The following is a 24619-nucleotide window of genomic DNA, read 5'->3' as shown; positions in this document are numbered from 1 at the left end:
GACCTCTGCTTGGATTTCTAATATATACCTCAAACTTAAATGTCCAGAACTGAACCTTTGATCTTTCTTTTCAAACATACTCTACCTGTATCTTCCTCATCTCTATTGATTTATTTTTCCATACCCCTTATCAGTTTTATTATCCCATTTGATTTTTGTATTTATATGTTTTTTGCCTGTTGCCCCATCTCCAAAATGTAATATCTACAAGGGCTGGGGTTTTGTCTGTTTTGTTCATACATGTAACCGAATGAACTAAAAGTGTCTGGGTGCTCCATTAATATTTATTTATTGAATGAATAAAAGAATGAATTAAACCAATAGGATCTATTCTTAGCTTACTCAGAAATTACTCAAATAAATCTCTTAACCCAAACTAAAAGTCAGTGAAAAATGGGTTTATCTGCCAGCAATAAATTCTGCCCAGGTTTAAAACTAGTGTCTGTGCATGGGTTGGGGAGGGGCAGGCAAGAAGGTATCTCTTCAGAGATGGAAAGCACCAGGACAAGGCTTAGGCAAAAGGTACAGTGAGAGTGTTATGGTTTGCTTCTGGGGAAACCGTTTTTCAGAGCCACGGGCCCAAATAAGTTCTAAATGGCCACTTAAACTTTGTTGGCATCATGTGAAAGGTGGACGGTGGGTGAAAGGAAGCAAAAACGTATCTTCCCCCAACACACTCATATCAACAGCTGTTCTTTCACTAGGGTGTCTCTGTTTTCCCTTACTTGCACTTCACTGTGCAAGACACCACACCCTGCTTTATGTAGCCTTAACTGAGTAGCTACGCTGCGTCCCAGGTCTCCAGTCTTCAGGACTGTATTTAATTCAGTACTATTTTCTTTTGAATCAGGGTTTCTGGGTGGGGACGGGAAAACTGAGGCTGTTTGAAAACTATACAAACTAAAAAGCTCGGAATTTTTAAAAAGTACGTTTTAAAAATATTTTAAGGCCCTTAGAGGCAAAGTGGATTTGGGGGGTCACGGTGAGTGTGGCACAGAGGAGCTTGTCCGCGTCGGGTCGGCAGCAGGCGAAGAGCTGAGTCCTCAGAGGATGCTCCCGTCCGCCTGTCGGTCTGCGACAGACGCTCCCTCCCTGAAGCGGCACCCGCCACCGTCCGCGGGGCAGAACAAGCCTGTTCTCAAGGAAGGAACCCCAAGGTTTCTTGAATTTCCATGCAACCGGCCCAGACACGTCCGTGCTGAAGGAGCAGAATCCAAAGGGAGCGTCAGTACCGCCACGCGGGCTGGCAAGACGCACGGCAGGCGCAGCCAAGGGACCCGGGAGCCCGGAGCCGGCGCCTCGTACCCGCGCGCGGCACAGGCCCTCGCCGCGTCCGGCCCTCCCCGCGCGGAGCGTGTTACACCAGAGCGTCGGCGGCGCCCCCTCCCTCCTCCGCACGCCTCCCCTTTAAGCGCGAGGCACAGCTGGATTTGTGTCGGCTGAGGCGACGAGCGACTCCCTTTTATGGCGGCGTCGGCAGCAGCGGCTCTGACAGCCACGACGGCCTCGAGAGCGGAACGGGAGGCCGGGCCTCGGGCAGCGGGCCACCGTCACCGCCGCGGAGTCGCGAGGAGCGCGGCGCGCACCGGGGTGGGGGCGGAGGAGTGGGCGGGCCCGGCAGCGCCGGGGGCGGGGAGGCGGAGGGAGGCGGGGGAAGGCGGGGAGCCGGGCCGCCAGCGCTCCGGTCTGCCACTGACTGCGGCGCGGCGGGGCGATGTGTGATTACCATGGCGAGGAGTCTCTGTCCGGGGGCCTGGCTAAGGAAACCCTATTACCTCCAGGTAGGCCGGCGGCGAGCCCGCCGCACGCCCTCCCTCGCCGCGCGGTACTTGCCTACCTCCCTCCTCTTCCCTTGGTCGGCGCCCGCCGGAACCCCGCTGCCCCCTGCTGTCAGCACCTGGCGGCGCGCCCTCCCAGCCGCCCGGGCGCCGCAGCCCCCGAGGCAGCACTGCCCGCGCCCCGCAACCGTTGCCCTTGCACCTCCCGCACCCGGACCGGCAAGGCTCTGGGACCCAGGTCACCCGGCCAGGGCTCGCCCTCGCACCCCTCGCTTCCCAGGAGCCCCGAGACGTGATTCGGGTGCGACCCTATCACCCTAGCAGTCAGGGCTGGGCAGTCTGGGCTCGGGACGTGCCTCGGTCTTCTCTTCGGTCTTGGGGCTCTCCTCCCCCTTCCTTGGTGGGCCCCGCAGGTCGGCTGTTTTCGATTCTGTGTCCTGGGTCTTCAATAGGTGGTAGGTAAGGTGGTGTGTCATTCTTCCATATTTTAGAAAATAATGGCAATTTGTCAAATCACTGTTTCCCGGAACCCCTGAGAAGCAGCGTGTGCCTTGTGCGGAGCCCCTTGCTTCGATCTTTCCATCCGTGATTTAAATGGGAGGTAGGGCTCCGAAGCCCGAGCGAGTCAGATGGGTATTTGCTTTTTAAATGGGTATTTGAGATCTGGTAGCGATCTCAAATACCCCAGCAATGCAAACGTTATTCTCAGTCATGTCATGTGTACTGTTCGCGTGTTAATTTTTCATGATTTCCGTTCCACCCTCTGTTCCGCTGCCAGTCAGTCTTCGAACCCTACTGTTGCCTTCATGTACTTACTTGGTCACTAGGGGGACCTAGTAGACATCATTAGTAGCTGAGGGCAAATCCATCTCCCCTTTGGAAAAAACAACTACAAATCAATGCCTGGCACGGGTCAGCGGTATTGTCTGCATTCAGAGGACAGTATTCTTTTACTTCTTACAAGAAAAGACTTAAAGGAATTGATAGATAGTTCTGGGACAGGAATTCCTGCTCAGCTGGTGTTTTTATAAATTGTTTAAAAAGTTTCGAAGAAATTATTGTGGAGCAAGTAAATCTTTCATTTTTGTTTGGAAATTGCATTAGTAAATCATTACCCTGCCATGAGTGATGTGCTGCAGATTGGAAGCATGGTTTGACAACCCATGAAATGATGGGTCTTTGTAGCAGCTCTACCAGTAGTAACTGTGTCCTGAGGAACCATGTAGCAACCCAGGCTAGAATTCAGTCCAGTCTAGGTGGGTACCTTTATGTGAGCCACATAATGCCTTTCCAGACTATCCCCAAAAGAAGTTTATTGAGCTATTTAAAACTTTTCTTTTTACTAAGACTATTTAGCTATTTTGAACTTTTTAGATTTTGTGGCAGTCTTAGTTTTAGACTTTAATTTGCTTGCCTCTAAATGTTCTCTGCAGATATGGCTGTGACACTTTTTGGCACTATAGCACAAGAGTTTTCAGAGTGATTACGATTAGTTTTTACAAATATTTATATCTCCATTGACAGCAAACATTTGGTATTTTGCCTTTCTAATTGTGCACATCATTATATGTTACCAAATTAAGGTGAACACAGATTTTAAGCATTTCAGAAGGATTTTGGGCAGAGTGATATTTTAGTATGTTATTTCTACATAAAGTAATAATCAAACAGAAACTTTATTGAATATGGTATTATTTGAGACGAATTTAAAAGTTGACAACCCAGGGGACTGGTGTTTTAAACATTGTCTTGGTATTTGTATTTATTCTTTGTATAAACTTTCTTGTTGTCAATTTAATCAGTTTAAAAAAAAAGGCCTTCAGATACCCAAGAGTCATATCTTCTTCCATTACCTGTTGCCTAAATGCCTCACCTTCTGTTTTTCATGCTTCCTCTGTCAGTAGGTGCTTCAACCTCGAAATTGTTTTGCACAAATCAAAATAAAATATTTTCAACTGAGTCTATTATATAGCTACTCAGTTTCTCAACAAGTGAAGGTTGAATTAACATATACAGTGTTACTTTCCTTTCTTATTTTTCTTGAGAATAAAATCACGTTCCTTTAGAAAAAGCATGAGTCATGATCAAGAGCTGAGTTTTGTTCATTTGTGCATCTGTTTCATTATGGCTTTAAAAAGTTTTATAACTTTTTCACTTCATAGTTCCCATATCATAAAGTTGAAATTGTAATTCTTAGCTGAATGCATCACATGAATGTGGTGAGATAAGCCAGATGAAGTTAAATCTGTTTTGTTATACCTTTACTTCATTTTAAGTAGGAAAGCATATGAACTTAAATTGTAAATACATATAAGTAAATATGTTGAATTCCTTCAACCAGAGGTCCTTGGCTTTCCACTCCCTCCTTTCCTTTATATATTGAGTGCATGATATTACTTACTTTATTGACTCAGTCACTTACTTAATAAATATTTGTTACATGCCAGAAACTTTGTGAGGCGGTAGGTGTTCTGTAGGAGCTAAACAAACACCTTATAGTTGAGTCAGGGAGACAAACATTAATCAAATAATCTCATAAATATGTATTGACAACATTAAGTCCTATGAAGGAAAGGAATAAAGAGTATCTGAGAGGAAGAGAACAGTTTATCTCTCTCCTCTAAAAGTATTTTACTATGGAACATTTTATATGTACGTAAAGTGGAAAAGAATAGTGAACTCTCCTGCACCTACCTATCAGCTTCCTTTCACAATTATTAGTATTTTGTTTCATTTCCCCTCCCCCATATCGTTCTTCCAACTACCTAAAGTATTTTCAAGTAAATACGAGATATCACATCATTTTATCCAAATATCTCAGTATGCATTTCTCATGTTATTTTTAGACACAATTTTACTTTACCATTATCATGCCTAAGAAATTAATAACAATTCCTTATTTTTTGACCCCCCCCTTGAATGCGTTACCCTAATAGGACTGAGTAAATTCAATTTGCTATGGAGTGGATTTACTGTGATTTGAGAGGTTCTCTAGGCAAAAAACAAAACAAAAACTCTCCCCTAACCAGCTTGTTCCTACTGGAAATTCTTCATTTGAGGGAAACTAATTTTCATTTCATGTCTTGGGATATAGATGTCTTAGAGAATAAATGTCTCCTTTAAGTAACATTTTTAGAAAATGTATTATTTTAATTCAAAGTGAGGCTGTAATTAGTCAACAGGTATAAAAAATCTTGTTTGTTTGGGGGTAGGGAAAGGGGTAAAGAGTACAAAAGGAATTGTATTTCAAAGATAGGCAGAAGAGACAGAGGGCGCAGCAAGAGGAGGAGGAGGTTGTAGAGACGAGTATTGTGCACTTGCAGTTTTGCTGTTCGTCTTCAGCTGGGTGGAATAAGAAAACATTTGTGTCCTGAGGTGTTCAGGCCTTTGGGCTTGAAATTAATTGCCTCTCCCTCCTTCCTACAAATAATAGGGAAACAAATTTTTTAAGGTTTTTAAAAAGATTTTATTTACTTATCTTTAGAGGGTAAGGGAAGGAGAGAAGGAGAGAAATATCAATGTATGGTTGCCTCTCATGAGTCCCCTGCTGGGAACTGGCCTGCAACCCAGGCATGTGCCCTGACTGGAAATCGAACTGCGATCGTGTGGTTTGCAGGCCCGGGCTCAATCCACTGAACTACACCAGCCAGGGCTCTAGGGAAACAAATTTTTAAACAATTGACTTAAATATAGAAGGGCTTCATTCCCAGTGTCTTCACTAATCCAGGTATCACTGGGGTAATTGATAATACTTCTAGAGAACTTTAGTATTATGCAATTAATGATATGTTTTCAGCTATAATATGGATTAAATAGGCATTTATGGACTAATGTGGGGCCTAATCATTATTTATAGCTTTGTTCACATATATAGCAAAAGAGATTCTGCTTGTGAAGATATCATCTGATGTGGTATATCCATTGAGTAGAATATTATTCAGCAGTAAAGAGTGAAGAACTGATAGATACTGTAACATAGATGAACCTTGTAAACATTGAGTATATGAAAGAAGCCGGTCACAAGAGACCACATAATTATATGGTCCCAATTGTATGAAGTGTCCAGAGCAGGTAAATCTATGAAGACAGAAAATAGTCCCTTGGGACTGGGAGGGTTGGGGGGGAAAATGGGTATGAAGTGCCTTTTTGAGGTAATGGAAATGTTCGAGGATTGATACTGGTTACGGTTGCACAACTCTGTCAATATACTCAGAACCGTTGAGATGTATACTTTAAATGAATACATTGTATGGTATATGAGTTATATCCCAATAAAGCTGTGAAAAAGAAGGGACTGAGTTTATACCATCGTGATGTGGTCCTCCTCTCTACCTCTTGTTGCATCCTACTGATGCCAGCTTTCTGCTGCAGGGAGCACTTTTTCCAGAGGAATGGCGCAGGCACACTGTTTGCCTGTGTGACCTCTCTGTGAGCCAGGAGGGCCTGTGACCTGCAGAGCCAGCTTCTCATGGCAGGGAATCCTTCCCAGAGCACACTAACTTATACTTGCCTCCTTTCCAGCAATTTTTAAGAAACCTTACCTGGGAAATAGTATTTCCTAGTTTGACTAGGTATACATGGAACAGAGTAGAATCCTGCCTCGTGAGATCAGAGATTGGATGTGTTAACCAGTTTAGACCATTTTTAGACAGTGTTTCTTCCACTCCCCATATGGTGATATTGCTTTTGGCTTACTCTGTGTGGTGACTGGGACACCTGCATTTGTCTGTTTTTAGCAGTGTGTTTTCTACAAATTAGGATCTACTTTGTTTAGCGTTTACTCATAGTCTGAGTGGGGCTGATAACATAGCAGCCCTATAATTTGTTGGTTTTGGTTTTGAATACCTTCTTCCTTCTCACTGTCATTTAAGTTCTGAAGAATGAAACTTGAAACAATTAAGGGTAATTCTCTAAATTTAGGTTATACACATTTTCCATTCCAGTCATTCTGCCTGCATGCCCTGTTGCTCATAAAAAACTAGCAAAATTCTAATGAAATTTGAAGTATCAGATACTTGGGTACTACTGAAGGTTTTAAGCCCTTTGGGATTGCAAAAGTTTTAAATTTCTTCAGGCATCACCCTCTTAAACATAACTACTCTGGCAGTTTCATTATGTGCCCAATAAGGGTCTCATGAATGCATGGATAGATGGTATGTTCTACTTAGGGTGTTAGCACTCGTTTGACGTTTCTTGGCTTGTATGTGCTGTTTTTCAAACATCACTACTGTAAATGGTTTGGTTCTTTATGACTTAATGTGGATATTTTGTGGGATTTAGTGTCAGGGTTACTGTTACAGATTAACTGGTAATAGTGCAATGTTGACAAATACCATAGTAAAAGGAATATGACTTCTTGCTCATTTTCAGCCTCTAGGATTATTTTAATTCTAAGGATAATTAGAGCGGGTAGTTGTTCCCTACTTCCCCAAGAATTTAGAGAGAGAAGGACCACAGGTGGTGTGATTCTCATCGGCTTTATCAGACCTGCTCTTCAGAGCTAAGCTTTTGCCTTTGCCTGAAACTTAATCTTCAGATTAATTCTAAATCTAAATCTTCTGAGATTGGTGTGTGTGCAGAGAGCATATGCATCCCATAATGTCTTAAATTCAATCATAGGATTATAATGCAACCACTTGATATTACCATTAGTTGCTTTTACACCCCTGTTGGAAACTCGGTGAATTCTCAGGCAGATTTCGTCTTCACCACACTTTTGTGTTGGAGCACATGGTAAAAGAGCTTCTTCATTGTCATCTCCCCAGTGCCCCAGTTTTTTCAGCTTGATGGCTATTCTGTTGTTTTGCATTCTCTACAGAAGCTTGCTTTTCGTTCTCTACCTTTCTTTCTTTCCTTCCTTCCTTCCTCTCTCTCTCTCTTTCTTTCTCTCTCCCCCCGCCACTCCCTTCCGTCCGTCCTTCCTTCCTTCCTTCCTTCCTTTTAGCAGTTAGGTCCATTTAAATGTTTTCATTTCTTGACGTTGACTCTAAAAACTATACTGTACCACTCTGGTAAATACTTTTTATATTGTCTGATTGAAAAGATAAATGTCTCACCTTTTTAACATACCTATTTCTAGACATTCATATAACTTGTGAATACTTTCCCCTTTCAAACCTTTTAATTTACAAAGTATAGGAGCTTAGAAAAACCAGGATATTGTAATATGAACATGTTTTAAAAACCCCAAATATTAGTGCATGAGTTTGTCTTCTAAAGTGAATAGTTCTTTTTTATTTTTTGGTTGAGTGTTTAATGAAATTCAATAATTATCTTCTTTAGATGTGATCATGGCATTGTGGTTATGTTTTTTCTTTTGTTTTTTATTGTGCTGCAAAACGCATAAAGTTCACCATCTTTACAATTTTTAAGTGTATGCTAAAGTAGTGTTAACTATATATACATTGTTGGCAACAGATCTCTAGAACTTCATCTTATAAAACTGAAACTCTGCCTATTGAACAGCTGACTTCCCATTTTGCCACCCCCTCGCCTCCAACCTCTGGTAACTATTATACATTCTACTTTATATTTCTGTGAGTCTGACTTCTTCAGATACTGCATATAAATAGAATTAGGCTGTATGTGTTTTTTGTGACTGGCTTACTTCACTTAGCATAATACCCTCCAGGTTCTTCCATGTTGTCCCATATGGCAGAATTTTCTTTCTTTCTTCCTTTTTTTAAAAGCCCCAAATTATTACGAATAATGCAATGAACATGGGAGTGCCAATATCTCTTTGAGATCCTGCTTTCAATACGTAGATACCTTGAAGTGGGATTACTGGATCGTAGTGTAAATTCTATTTTTAATATTTTGAGGAACCTCCATACTGTTTTCCGTAGTGGCTGTACTATTTTACATTTCAACCTACAATGCACAAGGGTTCCAATTTCTGTACATCTCCACCAGCATTTATTTTCTGTTTTTGTTTTGGTTTTGATAGCCACCTTTTAAATTTATTTTATTTTATTTTATTTTTTAGAGAGGGGAAGGGAGGGAGAAAGAGAGGGAAACATCAATGTGTGGTTGCCTCTTGCACGCCCCCTACTGGGGGCCTGCCCTGCAACCTAGGCGTGTGCTCTGACTGGGAATAAAACCAGCTGCTCTTTGGTTCTCAAGCTGGTGCTCAATCCACTTGAGCAATACCAGCCAGGGTGATAGCCACCTTTTTAACAGGTGTAAGGTGATATCTCATTGTGGTTTTGATTTGCATTTCCCTGATGATTCGTGTTTAGAGTCCTTTGTATTTGTCAATCATCTTTTCATGCGCTTGTCAATCGTTGTTTGGAGAATGTTTCTTTTTTCTCTTACAGTTCTGTAGGTTAGAAGTCTATGCACAGTGTGGCCCAGCTAGTTCTCTGCTCTAGGTTTCACCAGGTTGCAAATCGAGGTGTTGCTAAAGTTTGAGTTTCCTTCTGGAGCTCTGATAATGAATTGACTTTGCAGGCTCTTTCAGGGTATAGTCACAATTCAGTTCTGTTCAGTTGTAGAACTGAGTTCTCCATTATCTGGTAGCTGTTGGCTGGTGGTGGTTCTCAGCTTCTAGAGGCTGCCTAAATTCCATCGTTCATGGCTTCCTTTCTCTAACTTCAAATCCAGCAATAGTGGTTGGCATCTTTTGCATGCTTTGAATGTCTCTGACTTTCCCTTCTGTCTCATCTCTCTGACTCTTCTGCCTTCCTGTTCTGTTTCAACAGCTTATATGATTACATTGGGTCCACCAGGATAATTCAGGATAGTATTTCTATATTAAAAGTCAGCTGATTTAGTGACCTTAGTTTCAACTGCAAAGCTCCTCCACAGCAATACCTAGATTAATGTTTGATTAAATAACCAGGGGTTGGGAATCAAGAGGGAGACATCTTGAGAATTCTGCCTGTCATAGAAAGAATGTAAATGAATTCTGACATATAAAAAATCAATCATTTTCTAAAATATTTTGTTTTTTTCCCATTATTATTAGGTTTAAAGATGTTGCCATAGAAGAAATTTTATAACAGAGTTATTGTATTTATCACCCCTGCAGTTTCTGTGAGAGGAATTTTGAGTAATTATTAAAAGGAAATAAAATGGAAATATCTGCTGAACAATTACATGTGTAAATCCTTGATTTTTAATACACTTGACTCTTGAACAATATGGGTTTGAACTTATCAGGTTCACTTATACAGGGATCTTTTTTTCAGTAAATAGAGAAATGTATTTTCCATTTTTTACAGTTTTCTAAGTAACATTTTATTTTCTTTAGCCTACTTCATTGTAAGAATACACTATATAATACATTAACATAAAATATGTGTTAATTGACACTTTATGTTATTCTTAAGGCTTATAGTCAATAGTAGGCTATATAGTGATTAAGTTTTGGAGTTAGTAGTTATACTTGGATTTTCTTCAGTGGGGGAGGGGTAGCATCCTTAACCTCTGTTAAGGATGGGGTCATTTGACCCTTGTTAAGGGTCAAATGTCGATGCAGTTCTTAAATCTTTACTACCCTTACACAAACTGGCGTAAGTTTGAATTCTAAGAAAAGCTTCCTTAAAGTGTAACCTATTTACTTCTATTTATTACTATAATTAATAAAAGTTGTTTTTCTTTACCCCCTAAAGAAGACAATACTTGGTTTTGTTTTAATGAGTCAGCTTACATTTTCAGTCACACGTGATCCAGTAGAACTGAATTTGTCCCCAGTGAAGACAGAGCCTGTTTACTACCCTGGTCTTGTCCTGTATCCTGAGCATGAATACACTCAGGATGTGCAGAATGATGCAGTATAGTACATGCATTTTAACATATATTCAAAAATATTCTGCAGTCACTGTAAGATATTCAACACTAAGCACACACTTCTCTCTTTTGCATTCTTACTCTTTAGTGTTAACACCACCACGATCATATCCTTACCATTGTCATCATAATTGAGGTCCTTGCCACTCCAGTTTTCCCTGTCCTGTCCACCCCCTCTGGCTTTCCTCCTTTTTCTGTCAGTCAGGATGCCATGATCTGTCATTTCAACTACTCTTCTGTGCTCACTTACCACCTCCTTGCTTCTCTGACCTTCTTTCTTTCTTGCCCTGACACTCCCACAATTTCCTTTTGGTCTCATCTTCCTTTGCTCCCTGATTTCTCCAAGACTCCAGTCGTCGTCGTCGTCGTCATCGTCGTCGTCGTCGTCGTCTTCTTCTTCTTCTCATTTTGTACATTCACTTTGGGTAATTGCATCTCTTCATATGGCTTCCATCATAAATCAATACTAATGGGACTCAACTCTGTGTCACCAGCCCATACCTTTACCCAGCACTTGAGATTTGCGTTTCCAGCTGCTTATTTTGTATCTACTTGTGCATCATTATTCAACATGCCCAAATGTAAACCCACACCCAACTTCTTTTCCTGTTTCAGTTAGTGATATTCTGCAGTTACTCAAGAGAGAAATATATCCAAATCCTTTTAGACTCTCCCTCTTTCCTTACCCTCGTATTTAATCCCTCGGCAGGTCCTCTAGTGCATCTCCTAAATAATATTTGATTGCATCACCTTTTAAAAAATATTTATTTTTTAGAGAGGGGAAAGGGAGGGAGAAAGGGAGAGAAACATTGATGAACGATTGATTCCCTCTTGCATACCCCCAGTGGGGACCGGGCTTGTAACCCAGGTATGTGGCCTGACCAGGAATCAAACCACTGACCTTTCGGTTTGTGGGATGATGCCCAGCCCACTGAGCTGCACCAGTCAGGGCCTCTTCTTTCTTTTTTTTTTAAACACAGTTTTATCAACTATAGTTACCATGTTATACATTAGATCTTCAGATTTTATTTATCTTATAACCGAAAGGTTGTACCCTTTTACCAACCTCTTCCTGTTTCTCCCATCCCCTAGTCCCTGGCAACCATTTCTCTACAATCTGTTTCTATGAGTTTTCCATAAAAGAATTTTTTTGGTGAATTTCATATATAAGTGATAGCATTCAGTATTTATCTTTTTCTGTCTGGTTTATGTCATTTAGTTTAATGCCCTCGGTGTCCATCCATTTTGTCACAAATGGCAGACTTTTCTTTTTTCTCATGGCTGAATAATATTCTGTGGTGTGTGTGTGTATCCACCTTTATCTGTTCATCTGTTACTGGGCACCTGGATCATTTCTGTATCTGGGCTATTGTGATTAATGCTGTGAACCTGGGAGCTTGATATCTTATTTTCATATCCTTTGGATATTTACCCAGAAGTAGGAATACTGGATCATGTGGTAGTTCTATTTTTAATTTTTTGTAGAACCTCTGTGTTGTTTCCCATAGTGGCTGCACCAATTTACAGTCTCACCTAAATTGCACAAGGGTTCCCTTTTTTCCACATACTTGCCAACACTTGTTATCTCTGGTCTTTTTGATGACAGCCATTCTGACAAGTGTTAAGGTGATGTCTCCCTGTGATTTTGACTTGCATTTGCCTGATGATTAGTGATGGTGAGCCATTTGTTTCCACTGGTACCACAATTCTCTCCTTTTGTCTCTTAAGTCCACTGCAGTAGCCTCCAGAATGTCCTTCCTGCGTCATTTACCCCTTTCTTTAGATACATCCTTCACATTGCTTTCAGAGTAGTCTTCCCCAAAGTGCAAATTTGATTGGGTCTCCCCCTGTTGGTGAAATCCTTCAGGAGACTATGCAGAGTTCAGAGCACGACCCTTCATTTCTCGCCCCTTCCTGTCTTGCCATGTCATTCCTTCCACTACCACCTCATGCATCATTTGCTCTAGTAATCCTCAAAAACTTCCAGTTTCATTAGCCAGGTGGTGAGGGACAAATACCACATGATCTCACCTTTAACTGGAACATAATCAACAGAAGAAAAAAGTGAGCAAAATATAACCAGAGACACTGAAATTAAGAACAATCTGACAGTAACCAGAGGGGAGGTGGGAGGGCATAATGGGGGGAAGGGTTTTCAGGAACCCTTGTAAAGGACACATAGACAAAACCAAGGGGAGGGGTGGAAGCAAGGGAGGAAGGTGAGTTTGGCTGGGGTGGGTGGGAGTAGCGGGGGGGAATGCGGACAACTGTAATTGAACAACAATAAAATAATTTTTAAAAAAACTTCCCAGTTTCATAAATAAAACATGCTCTCTCACATGTTGATCTGTCTCCCCCACCTATTTTCCTTTTTGCCCTAGGATGTCCTTACTGAACATCCCTGCATTCCTCTTCACCTGGTTTATTCTCAGTTTTCTACTTGTCCCTTAAGTTCCAACTCAAAGGAAAGGTGACCTTTCAGTAATCCTTCCCTAACAGCCAACACGATACTAGTGTGCCTCTTCTGTACATCGTATCTGCCATGTATTTCTCTTAATAGCATTGTGGTATTGAATTGTTATCAGTGGTTTTCATGCCTTGATCTGTGATCTCCTTGAGAGCGGACGTGGCAGTTTCCTCTCTTTATCCCCTGGGCCTGTCTCAGAGTAGATGCTCAGTATGTTTGTTGAATGCACAAATCAGTGTACATACTTGTAGAGACATAGAGCTTTTTGGAGCTGAGTAGGTTAACTCATTATGTGAAAGAGAATGTGTATAGTAAAATCTTCCCTTCCACTTCTTCCTAGTCCCAGCCTTACTCCCAAAAGGTAGCCTCTTTGAACCACTTATCTTTTTTGATTTCCTAGTGGCTACAACTCTGACTTCTAGAACAGTGTGTCTAAAGGGAACTATGTACATCCCGGAAAGTGCATGAGATGCTGATTTTGGGTACTGGCAGCAGTCCTTTGAAATTCTGTTTATTCTCATACACTTTTTATATCTATTTCGTTGTTATTCAATTACAGTTTTCTGACTTTTTCCAGTACTCTCCCCTGCCCTGCCCCTGCCTCACCTTCAGTCTTCACCCCGTTGTCCATACCCATGGGTCCTTTATACATGTTCCTTGACTTGCCCCTTTCCCTTCTCCCTTGCCCCCGGTACCCCTCCCACTCTCCCTCTGGTCACTGTAAGTTTGTTCTTTATTTCCATATCTCTGGTTATATTTCGTTAGCTTGTTTGTTTTGTTGATTAGGTTCCACCTATAGGTGAGATCATATGGTATTTGTCTTTCACCACCTGGCTTATATCACTCAGCATAATGCTCTCCAGTTCCATCCATGCTGTCAGCTCCTTCTTTCTGCTGCATGGTATTTCATTGCATAGCTGTACTACAGATTTTTGATCCACTCATTTACTGATGAGCACTTAGGCTGTTTCTAGCACTTGGCTATTGTAAATTGTGCCGCTATGAATATTGGGGTACACAGATTCTTTTGAATTGGTGTTTCAGGATCCTTAGAGTATAATCCCAGCAGTGGAATCGCTAGATCAAAAGACAGTTCCATTTTCTAATTTTTTTTTGGAGGAAATTTCATGCTGTTTTCCACAGTGGCTGTGCCAGTCTGCATTTCCACTAACTGTACTAGGGTTGCTTTCTCTCCACAACCTCACCAGCACTTGTTTGTTGATTTGTTAATGATGGTCATTCTGACAGGTGTGAAGTAGTGTCTCTTGTGGTTTTCATTTGCATCTCTCTGATGCCTACTGATGTTGAGCATTCTTTCATATGTCTATGGGCCCTCTGTATATCCTCCTTGGGGAAATGTCTGTTCAGGACCTTGGCCCATTTTTTAATTGGATTTTGTCTTAGTAGTGTGGAGTCATGTCAGTTCTTTATATATATTTGGAGATCAAACTCTTGTCCAAAGTATCATTGGCAAATATGTTTTCCCATACCGTTGGCTCCCTTTTTATTTTATTGATGTTTTCCTTAGCTACACAGAAGCTTTTTAATTTGGTGTAGTTCCATTTGTTTACTCTTTCCGTTACATATCTTGCTCTAGGGGACGTATCAGTAAAAATCTTGCTGCGTGGAATATCTGAGATTTTCCTGCCAATGTTCTCCTCTAGGGCTTTAATGGTTTCATGGCTTATATTTAAGTCTTTTATCCACCTTGAATTTATTTTGGTGTATGGTGTAAGTTGGTGCTCAAGTTTCATTTTTTTGCATGTAACTATCCAGTTCTCCCAACACCATTTGTTGAAGAGGCTATCTTTACTCCATTTTATGTTATTGCCCCCTTTGTTGAATATTAATTGACTGTAGAGAGTTGGTTTATTTCTGGGCTCTCTGTTCTATTCCATTGGTCTATGTGCCTGTTTTTATGCCAGTGCCATGCTGTTTTGATTACAGTGGCCTTGTAATACAGTTTGATATCAGGTATTGTGATCCCTCCTACTTTGTTTTTCTTTCTCAAAATTGCAGCTGCTATTCGGGGTCTTTTATGGTTCCATATAAATTTTTAAGTTATTTGTTTTATGTCTGTGAAATATGCCATTGGAACTTTAATAGGTATTGCATTAAATCTGTAAATTGTTTTGGGTAGTATGCACATTTTGATGATGTTAATTCTTCCAATCCATGAGCATGGTATACGTTTCCATTTGTTTGTGTCTTCCTTGATTTCTTTCTTCAGTGTTATATAGTTTTCTGCGTACAGGTCTTTAACCTCCTTGGTTAGGTTTATTCCCAGATATTTTATTTTTGTTTTTGCTATACTGAATGGGATTTTTTTCCTGATTTCTGCTTCTTCTGTTTCATTGTTGGTATACAAAAATGCCTTTGATTTCTGGATATTGACTTTGTATCCCCCTGTTTTGCCAAATTAATTTATTAGTTTGAGCAGCTTTTTGGTAGAGGCTATAGGCTTTTCCATGTACACTATCATGTCATCTGCAAACAATGCAGTTTTTTTTCCTCCTTTCCAATTTGAATGCCTTTTATTTCCTTTTCTTGTCTGATCGCTGAACTTCCATCAGAACTTCCATAGACTATAGGCTAGAACTTCCAATACTATATTGAATAGAAGTGGTGAAAGTGGACAACCTAGTCTTGTTCCCGATCTTAGTGGAAAAGCTTTTAGTTTTTGCCCATTGAGTATGATGTTGGCTGTAGGTGTTTCATATATGGCCTTTATTATATTGAGGAATGTTCCCTCTGTTCCCATTTTTCTGAGTACCTTTATCATAAATGGCTGTTGTACCTTCTCAGAAGCTTTTTCCGCATCTATTGATATGATCATGTGGTTTTTGTCTTTGCTTTTGTTTATGTGATGTATTACATTTACTGATTTATGGATATTGAACCATCCTTGCATCCCTGGGATGAATCCCACTTGGTCGTGGTGTATGATCTTTTTGAAGTATTGTTGGATGCGATTTGCCAATATTTTGTTGAGCATTTTAGCATCTATGTTCATCAGCGATATTGGCCTGAAGTTTTCTTTCTTTGTTGTGTCTCTATCTGGCTTTGGAATTAGGATGATGCTGGCTTCATAAAAAGAGTTGGGGAGTTTTCCTTCCTTTTGGATTTTTTGGAATAGTCTGTGAAGAATAGGTGTTAGCTCTTCCTTAAAAGCTTTGTAGAATTCTCCTGTGAAACCATCTGGTCCAGGGTTTTTGTGTGATAGGAGTTTTTTGATTACTTCTTCAATTTCATCTGCTCTTATTGGTCTGTTCAGGTTTTCTGTTTCTTTTTCATTGAGTTTTGGAAGATTATATTTTTCTAGAAATTTGTCCATTTCACCTGGGTTTTCAAATTTATTGGCATACAGTTCTTCATAGTAATTTCTTACAATCTCTTCTATTTCTGTGGTATCAGTTGTAATCTCTCCTCTTTCATTTCTGATTGTGTTTATTTGGGTCTTCTCTCTTCTTTTCTTGATGAGCCTACTTAAAGGTTTGTCTATTTTGTTTATCTTTTCAAAAAACCAACTCCTAGATTCATTGATCCTTAGAATTGTGCTTTTAGTCTCTATGTCATTTAGTTCTGCTCTGATCTTGGTTATTTCCTTCCTTGTACTTGCTCTGGGCTGTCTTTGTTGTTGTTCCTCAAGTTCTTGGAGGCATCAGGTTAGGTTGTTTGTTTGAAATGTTTCTATCTTCTTTAGGTAGGCCTGTATTGGTATGAATTTCCCTCTCAGGACTGCCTTGGCCATGTCCCATAAGTTTTGGGTTGTTGTGAGTTCATTTTCATTAGTTTCGAGAAGTTTTTTTATTTCTTCCCTAATTTCAATCTTGACCCATTCGTTGTTTAATAGCATACCATTCAGTCTCCATGCTTTTGGGTATTTTGGTTTTTTTCTTGTGGGGTTGGTTTACAATTTCAGTCCCTTGTAATCAGAGAAAATGCTTGGTATGATTTCTGTTTTCCTGAAGTTGTTGAGACTGGTTTTGTGTCCTCTCATGTGGTCTATCTTTGAAAATATTCCATGTGCACTTGAAAAGAATGTCTATTTAGAGTCTTTGGGATGGAGGGCTCTGTATATATCAATTAGGTCCATTTCATCTAGAGTGTCGTTTAATGCTGCTATATCTTTGTTGATATTTTGTTTGGAAGATCTGTCCATTTTTGACAGTGGAGTGTTAAACTCCCCTACTGTAATTGTGTTGCTGTCAATATCTTTCTTGAGGTCCTCTAGGATTTTCTTTATATATTTGGGTGCTCCTGTGTTGGGTGCATATATATTTATGATGTTAATGTCTTCTTGGTGGATTCTTCCCTTGAGTATTATGAACTGACCTTCTGGGTCTCTCTTTATGGCCCTTTTTTTGAAGTCTATTTTGTCTGATATGAGGATTGCTACCCCGGCTTTTTGTCTTGTCCATTTGCTTGGAAAATTTGTTTCCATCCTTCCACTTTTAGTCTGTGGTGGTCTTTTGACCTGAGGTGGGTCTCCTGTAGGCAGCATATGTGTGGGTCATGCTTTCTTAACCATTCAGCTATTCTGTGTCTTTTAATTGGTGCATTTAATCCATTTACGTTTAAGGTTATTATTGAAAGGTACTTATTCATTTCCATTTGTGTACGTGTGTTCCTCCCTGTCTCTCTCTTTTCCTTCCTTTCCTTAAAGCAGCCCTTTTAGTAATTCTTGTAGACCTGGTTTGGTGGAGGTGTATTCTTTTAGACTTCTTTTGTCTTGGAAGCTCTTTATTTGGCCTTCTATCTTGATTGAGAGCCTTGCTGGATAAAGTAGCCTTGGTTGTAGGCCTCTGTTTCTCATTATTTGGAATATTTCCTGCCATTCTCTTCTTGCTTGGAATGTTTCCATTGAAAATTCAGTAGCCAACCTTATTGGGACCCCCTTGTATGTCACTTCCTTTTTCTCCCTTGCTGCCTTTAGGATTCTCTCTTTGTCTTGAAGTTTTGCCATTTTAATGATGATGTGTCTTGCAGTAGGCCTCTTTGGGTTCCACCTGCCTGGGACTCTCTGTGATTCCTGGATTCGTGTGACTTTCTCTCTCCTCAACTTAGGAAAATTTTCCATTATTACTCTTTCAAGTAGGTTTTCTATCCCTTGTTCTTCTTCTTCTCCTCCTTCTGGTATTCCTATTATTCGGATATTATTACGTTTCATATTGTCTTGCATTTCTCTTAGACTCTCCTCATTTTTTCAGATTCTCTTTTCCATTACCTGGTCCGTCTGGGAGATTCTTTCCACCCTGTCTTTGAGCTTGCTTATGCGGTCTTCTGCCTCATCATTCCTACTATTCATACCTTCTACTGTGTTCTTCAGTTCATAAATTGTACTCTTCATTTCCTCTTGGCCTTTGCTGATGGTTTCTATTTCCTTTTTCATGTTGGTATAGTTTGTGGAGAGTTCATTGTAGCTCCCCTGTAGTTTCTGGTAGCTTGTTGTAAGCTCTTTGAATTTCCTGATAACCAGTGCTTTGAATTCAATATCTGATAGTTGACTTGACTCTATTTCACCGAACATTCTTTCTGAGACTTCTTCCTTTTCTTTCATTTGGGGATTGTTTCTTTGTCTTCCCATTGTTTGTGATGCTCTTCTTGTTGGCCTCAGCTTCTTAAATTGATCTGTTCTTGTTCCCTGGGTTTATGGTATGAACTTCTGTGGTAGGATACCTGTGAAATTCAGTGGTGCAGTCTTTTGTAGGTATCTTGCTGTTCTCCGCTTCCACTACTTCTCTGGTTGGTTTCCAGCTGGTCAAACCTTTTCTTCTGGTCTCACTAGCTGCAGCAGCCTGAGGGGCTGTTAGTGTGGTCTTTCTCGCACCTCGGTGAGCTCAACTGGTCTCACCAGTGCCCCCCAAGATCCAGACTGGCGCCCCTCTCCCGCGCCCCACTGAGAGCGGATTTTCCCCCAGGCTTTCTAGACGTGGTCTGGCGTGAGGGTGCACGCTCCCAGCCAGGCTTTCCTGTTCTTGCAGGCTTGGGAGAGGACCTTTTCTGGTGCTGTGGCTGAACACACAGGGCAACTCACAATTCTTTCAAGCCAATAGCCACAGCCTGACTCCTGCTGTGGCTGAACACACAGGGCAACTCACAATTCTTTCAAGCCAATAGCCACAGCCTGACTCCCTGTGTTTCCCTGTCTGCACCGGCTGAGTAGGGATGGAACTGGCAACTGACTCACTTCCAGAGGTCCTTCCAGCAGCCCGAGACTCCCCGAGACTGTTCGAGAGCCGGCACAGGCCCCACGAAGCAGGGAATGCTTGGGCAACTCTCAGTTCTCCCAAGCCGGCAACCTGACTCCATGGGTTATCAGAGCTTTCTGGTTTGCTTCCGAATGCCCATTCCTCTCTCTGCCACTACTGGCAAACCAATCTCTTTTGGTGTTTCCAATCTGCGCCCTGCCAGATGGGGGGGTGCCAGTGACCAGTTCTCTCCCAGGGTCATTGTTGCCCACCCTCGGCTCTCAGAGCCCAGGGCAGCCAGCCAGGACCCTGGCACGGCCTGGCGGAGGGCTTGCCGCTGCCTCTGCGCTGCTCCCTTGTACCTTGTTGATCCTCGGTCGTCTCCTCTCCTCAACCTCTGGTCATTCAGTGTCCGACTTGTGTAAATTGAACCATCCCTGCATCCATGGGATGAATTCCACTTGATTATGTTGTATGATCTTTTTAATGTATTGCTGGATCTGGTTTGCTAATATGTTGTTCAGGATTTTAGCATCTCTCTTCATCAGTGATATTGGCCTATAGTTTTCTTTGTTGTGTCTTTATCTTGTTCTGGGATTAGGATAATGCTAGTCTCATAAAAAGAGTTTGGGAGTATTCCCTTTTCTTGGATTTTTTTGGAATAGTTTAAGAAGTATTGGGGTTAGCTCTTCCCTAAATGTTTGGTAAAATTCTTCTGTGAAACTGTGGTCCAGGGTTTTTGTGTGCCGGAAGTTTTTTGATTACTGCTTCGATTTCACTAGTTGTTATTGGTCTATTCAGGCTTTCTGCTTCTTGACTCAGCTTTGGAGGATTATATGGTTCTAGAGATTTGTCCATTTTGTCCAGGTTTTCAAATTTCTTGGAATATACTTATTTATAGTAATTTCTTACAACCTTAGTATTTCTGTGGTATCGAATGTAATTTCTCCTCTTTTGTTTCTGATTTTATGTATTTCAGTCTTCTCCCTTTTTTTCTTGATGAGTCTTGTTAAAGGCTTGTCGATTTTGCTTATCTTTCAAAAAAACCAGGTCCTGGATTTATTGATCCTTTGAATCGATCTTTCAGTCTCTATGTCATTTAATTCTGTTCTGATCTTGATTATTTCCTTTCTTCTACTCACTCTGGGCTTTGTTGTTGTTTCTCCAGTTCTTGTAGATGTAGTGTTAGGCTGTTTATTTGAAGTGTTTTCATCTCTTTTAGGTAAGCCTGTATTACTATGAACTCCCTCTCAGGACTGCCTTCACTGTGTCCCATAAGTTTTGGACTATTGTGTGTTCATTTTCATTTGTTTCCAGAAACTTTTTGATTTCTTCCTCATCTCATTATTAATTCATTTGTTGTTTAATAGCATGCTGTTCAGTCTCCATGAGTGTTTTTCAGTTTTTTCCTTGAGGTTGGTTTCTAGTTTTAGGCCCTTGTGGTATGAGAAAATGCTTGATATGATTTCAATTTTCTTGAATTTGTTGAAGCTTGTTTTGTGTCCTGTCTTTGAAAATGTTTCATGTGCATTTGAAAAGAATGTATATTTTCCTTCATTGGGATGAAAGATTCTGTATATATCAGATAAGTCCATTTGATCTAGGACATTGTTCAATGCTGCAATATCCTTGTTGATAATTTGTTTGGAAGATCTATGCATTTTGACAGTGGGGTGTTAGAATCCCCTAGTATAATTGTGTTGCTATCTATATATTTCTTGAAGTCCTCAAAGATTTTCCTTATATATTTGGGTACTCCTATGTTTGGTGCATATATGTTTGTAATGTTTATGTGTTCTCGATAAATTCTTCCCTTGACTATTATGAAGTGTCCTTATGGGTCTCTTTTTATGGCTTTTATTTTCAAGTCTATTTTGTCTGATACAAGTATTGCTACACCCACTTTTGAACACATTTTTAAAAATTTTTATTTAACTCTTGTTCAAGTACAGGTTTCTTTCTTGTATTCCCAGCCCTGCCCCCCCAGTGCTCCCCACCTCCCTCCCATCTCCGCCTCCCACCTTAGTTATTGTCCATGTGTCCTTTATACTTGTTCATGTGAGTCCTCCCCCTTTTCCTCTGTGATTCTCTCCCCTCTCCCCTCTGAACCCTGTCAGCACCTTCTGTATTACAGTGTCTTTGGTTACATTTTGCTTGCTTGTTTGTTTTGTTGTTTAGAATCCTGTTAAAGGTGATATCATATGGTATTTGTCTTTCACCACCTGGCTTATTTTGCTCAGCATAATGCTTTCCAGTTCCATCCATGATGTTGCAAAGGGTAGGAGCTCCTTCTTCCTTTCTGCAGCATAGTATTCCATTGTGTAAATGTACCATAGCTTTTTGATCCAGTCATTTACCGATAGGCATCTAGGTTGCTTCCAACTCTTGGCTATCGTAAATTGTGCTGCTATGAACATTGGGGTGCATAGGTTCTTTTGGATTGGTGCTTCAGGGTTCTTAGGATATATTCCTAATAGTGGAATTGCTGGGTCAAAAGGCATGTTCATTTTTAGTTTTCTTAGAAAATTCCATACCGTTTTCCATGGTGGTTGTACCAGTCTGCAATCCCACCAACAGTGAACTAGGGTCCCCTTTTCCCCACAACCTCTCCAACACTTGTTGTTTGTTTCTTTGTTTATGGTAGCCATTCTGACTGGGCTACACCCACTTTTTTCATGTCCATTTGCTTGGAATATTTTTTTCCAACTCTTTATTTTCAGTCTGTATAGGTCTTTTTTTTTTAGGTGGTTCTCTTGTAGGCCACATATGAGTGGGTTGTGTTTTCTTATCCATTCAGCTACCCTATGTCTTTTGATTGGAGCATTTAATCCATTAACACTGAAGGTTATTATTGGTTGGTACTTATTCATTTTCTCCCTTTGTATCTGTGTTCCCCTCTCTCACTCTTTTTCTTCCTCTTCTTAAAGCAATCCCTTTAGCATATCTTGCAGTGTGGTTTGGTGGAGGTGTATTCTTCCAGTCTACTTTTATCTGGAAAACTCCTTATTTCACCTTCCATTTAAATTGAGAGCCTTCCTGGGTAGAATAGGCTTGGTTGCAGACCTTTGCTCTTCATTACTTGGAATATTTCTCGACATTCCCTTCTGCCTTGTAGTGTTTCTGTTGAGAAATCAGCTGGTGGCCTTACTGGAGCTCCCTTGCATGTTACTTCCTGTTTCTCTCTTGCTGCTTTTAAGATTCTCTCTTTGTCTTTAAAATGTAGTATTTTAATTATGATTTGTTTTGGAGTGGGCCTCTTTGGGTTGATCTTTATTTTTGGACCCTCTGTGTTTCCTGAACTTGCATGACTTTTCCCCTCACCAAGTTAGGGAAGTTTTCTGTCATTTTTTCAAACAGATTTTCTACCCTTTGCTCCTTTTCTTCTCCTTCTGGTAACCCTATGATGTGAATGTTGTTATGTTTCATGTTGTCCTGAAGTTCCATTAAGCTATCCTCATTTTTCTTGTGTCTTTTTTCATTTTGTTGCTCTGTCTGGGTATTTCTTTCTACCTTGTCTTCCAGCTCACTGATTTGTTCCTCTGCTTCAGCCAGCCTGCTTTTAATTCCTCCTAGTGTATTTTTCATTTCAGATATTGTATTCTTCATTTTTTCCTCATTCTTGTTTGTAGTTTCTATTTCCTTTTTCATGCTGCTGTAGTTCCCACTTAGTTCCTTGTGGTTGTCACTGAGTTCCTTGAGCATCCTTATACCCATTTCTTTGAATTGTATGTCTGATAGATTGCTTGCCTCAATTTGATTTAGCTCTTTTTCTGGGGAACCTCAGTTCCTTTCAGTTGGAGGTTCTGTCTTTGTCTCCCCATTTTAGGTGACTCTGTTTCTCCATCTCAGGCTACTCTGCTTTACCTGCCTTTGTGGGGTGTACTTCTGTGGTAGGAGTTCTGCGGGACTCAGTGGTAGAGTCTCTTTGGTCTTCTGAACTGGATGTTCTAGGGTTGTCCTTTATTCAGTTTGTGTGGGCTCTCTTATAATTTGGCTTTGCTTGTTGTCTTATTCGTTGGTGTGTTCCCCCCTCCAGCTGACTGACTAGCAGTCACAACTACCCCCTCCTTCTTGTATGCTGTGAATTAGATGAGCTTAAGTCTCTTAAATGTTCAGTATTCTGTGATCCTGGACATGCCACAGTCCTGCTGTCGAGCTTCCTGCAGTGGCCACCTGAGTGCTAAGTGCTGTGGTTGGGGGTGGAGAGTGGTTATGGCGGCCGCACCCCACTGAGTGGCCCACGACTACTGGCCCAGTAAGAAAGGTAAGCAGGCTCTCTGGGCATCTGGTGAGGGCCAGGCCTCAGGGAGGGAAGATGATAGAGGAGGAAGGAACTTGGGATAAAATAGGGTCTGGGACCAGGATTTGGAGTCGAGTGCTGGGAGGGGCTGGATTGGAGACAGTGGCTGCAACGGCTGTGGCGATGACAGCCTGTATCTTAAAATATTTAGTTTTTCAGAATAGCTGGTGATTTTCTGTTTTGTTTTTTGTTTATTATTATAGTAAGCATTCCCCCCTTAAAATTTATTGAAAATTATTTTTATATACTTTTAACTTCTGTTTTTGTGTAAGTTAGAATATATGTATAACAGATTAGTATAGTTACAAATTTATATAGAATATAAGTAAGTAAATGCATAGCTGTAAAGAATTTGTGCTCTAAAATATTTTCCTGAGCGGGTTGCACAATCAAAAAGATTGGGGCTGCTGCTCTGAATAGTAGACTTTACCTCCAGTTCTTGATTTATCAACTTTTGATAATAACTATTGACTTTCCGCTTTTAAAAATGAGTATTTAACTTTCTTATACTACAATCATATTTTCTCCCAGTGTTTGATAGTTGTGTTATTAACTTTATTCATGTGCTCAACTGAGTTAACTTCAGATAATGAGAACTCTATTCCTCATTTCATCCACTTTGGACAATCTTTGTTGAGTCCCCCCTTTTTTTTTTGAGTCCCCCCTTTTTAAGAAGGGGAATATGCTCCTTTTTCTGTCTGTTTTTCCCACTTGTGTCAACTTCTACATTTTGCCTTGTTACCCCAACAAAGGATCCATATAAGTTGAATCTAAAAGATGGGAACTATAAATAATACTGTTATTATTATTTACTTGTTAATTCTCATAAAGGAAAATCTCCCTTATGAACCTGAGACCCACTGATTGCAGCATGAAGGTATTTTCCCTATGTCAGGAAAGCAGGTAGAATGAACAGACTAGTACAAATGTCTCCTGTTATTAAGCAAAAATACTGTGAGGACTTATTTCTTCCCAGAAGCTAAACCATATTTCTTCCAGTAGGAAGAGAACAAGTGATGCTTGCACATCCCCTATAAAAAAGTTCCTTTTTGCTTATAATTCATGCTTGCTTCCTTGCTTTTTAATGTTTCAA

The 24619-nt window shown here is 40.6% G+C and overlaps 1 protein-coding gene across 1 annotated transcript in view; it reads left to right on the top strand.

The window, feature by feature from the left end:
* Positions 1–1644: 1644 nt before the first annotated feature.
* The window catches only part of DIPK1A (divergent protein kinase domain 1A), a 126789-nt gene continuing 103814 nt past the window's right edge, over positions 1645–24619 (top strand). Inside the window, exon 1 of the mRNA XM_037045501.1 lies at positions 1645–1781. Coding sequence (XP_036901396.1) covers positions 1728–1781 — 54 coding nt within the window. The 5' untranslated portion in view covers positions 1645–1727. The remainder of the gene's footprint in view (positions 1782–24619) is intronic.

Source organism: Sturnira hondurensis, unplaced genomic scaffold (genome assembly GCF_014824575.4).
Source record: "Sturnira hondurensis isolate 20B ecotype Veracruz unplaced genomic scaffold, ASM1482457v3 Scaffold0004322, whole genome shotgun sequence".
NCBI classification, from domain to species: Eukaryota; Metazoa; Chordata; class Mammalia; order Chiroptera; family Phyllostomidae; genus Sturnira; species Sturnira hondurensis.
This window is presented reverse-complemented; position numbering and strand designations above follow the sequence as displayed.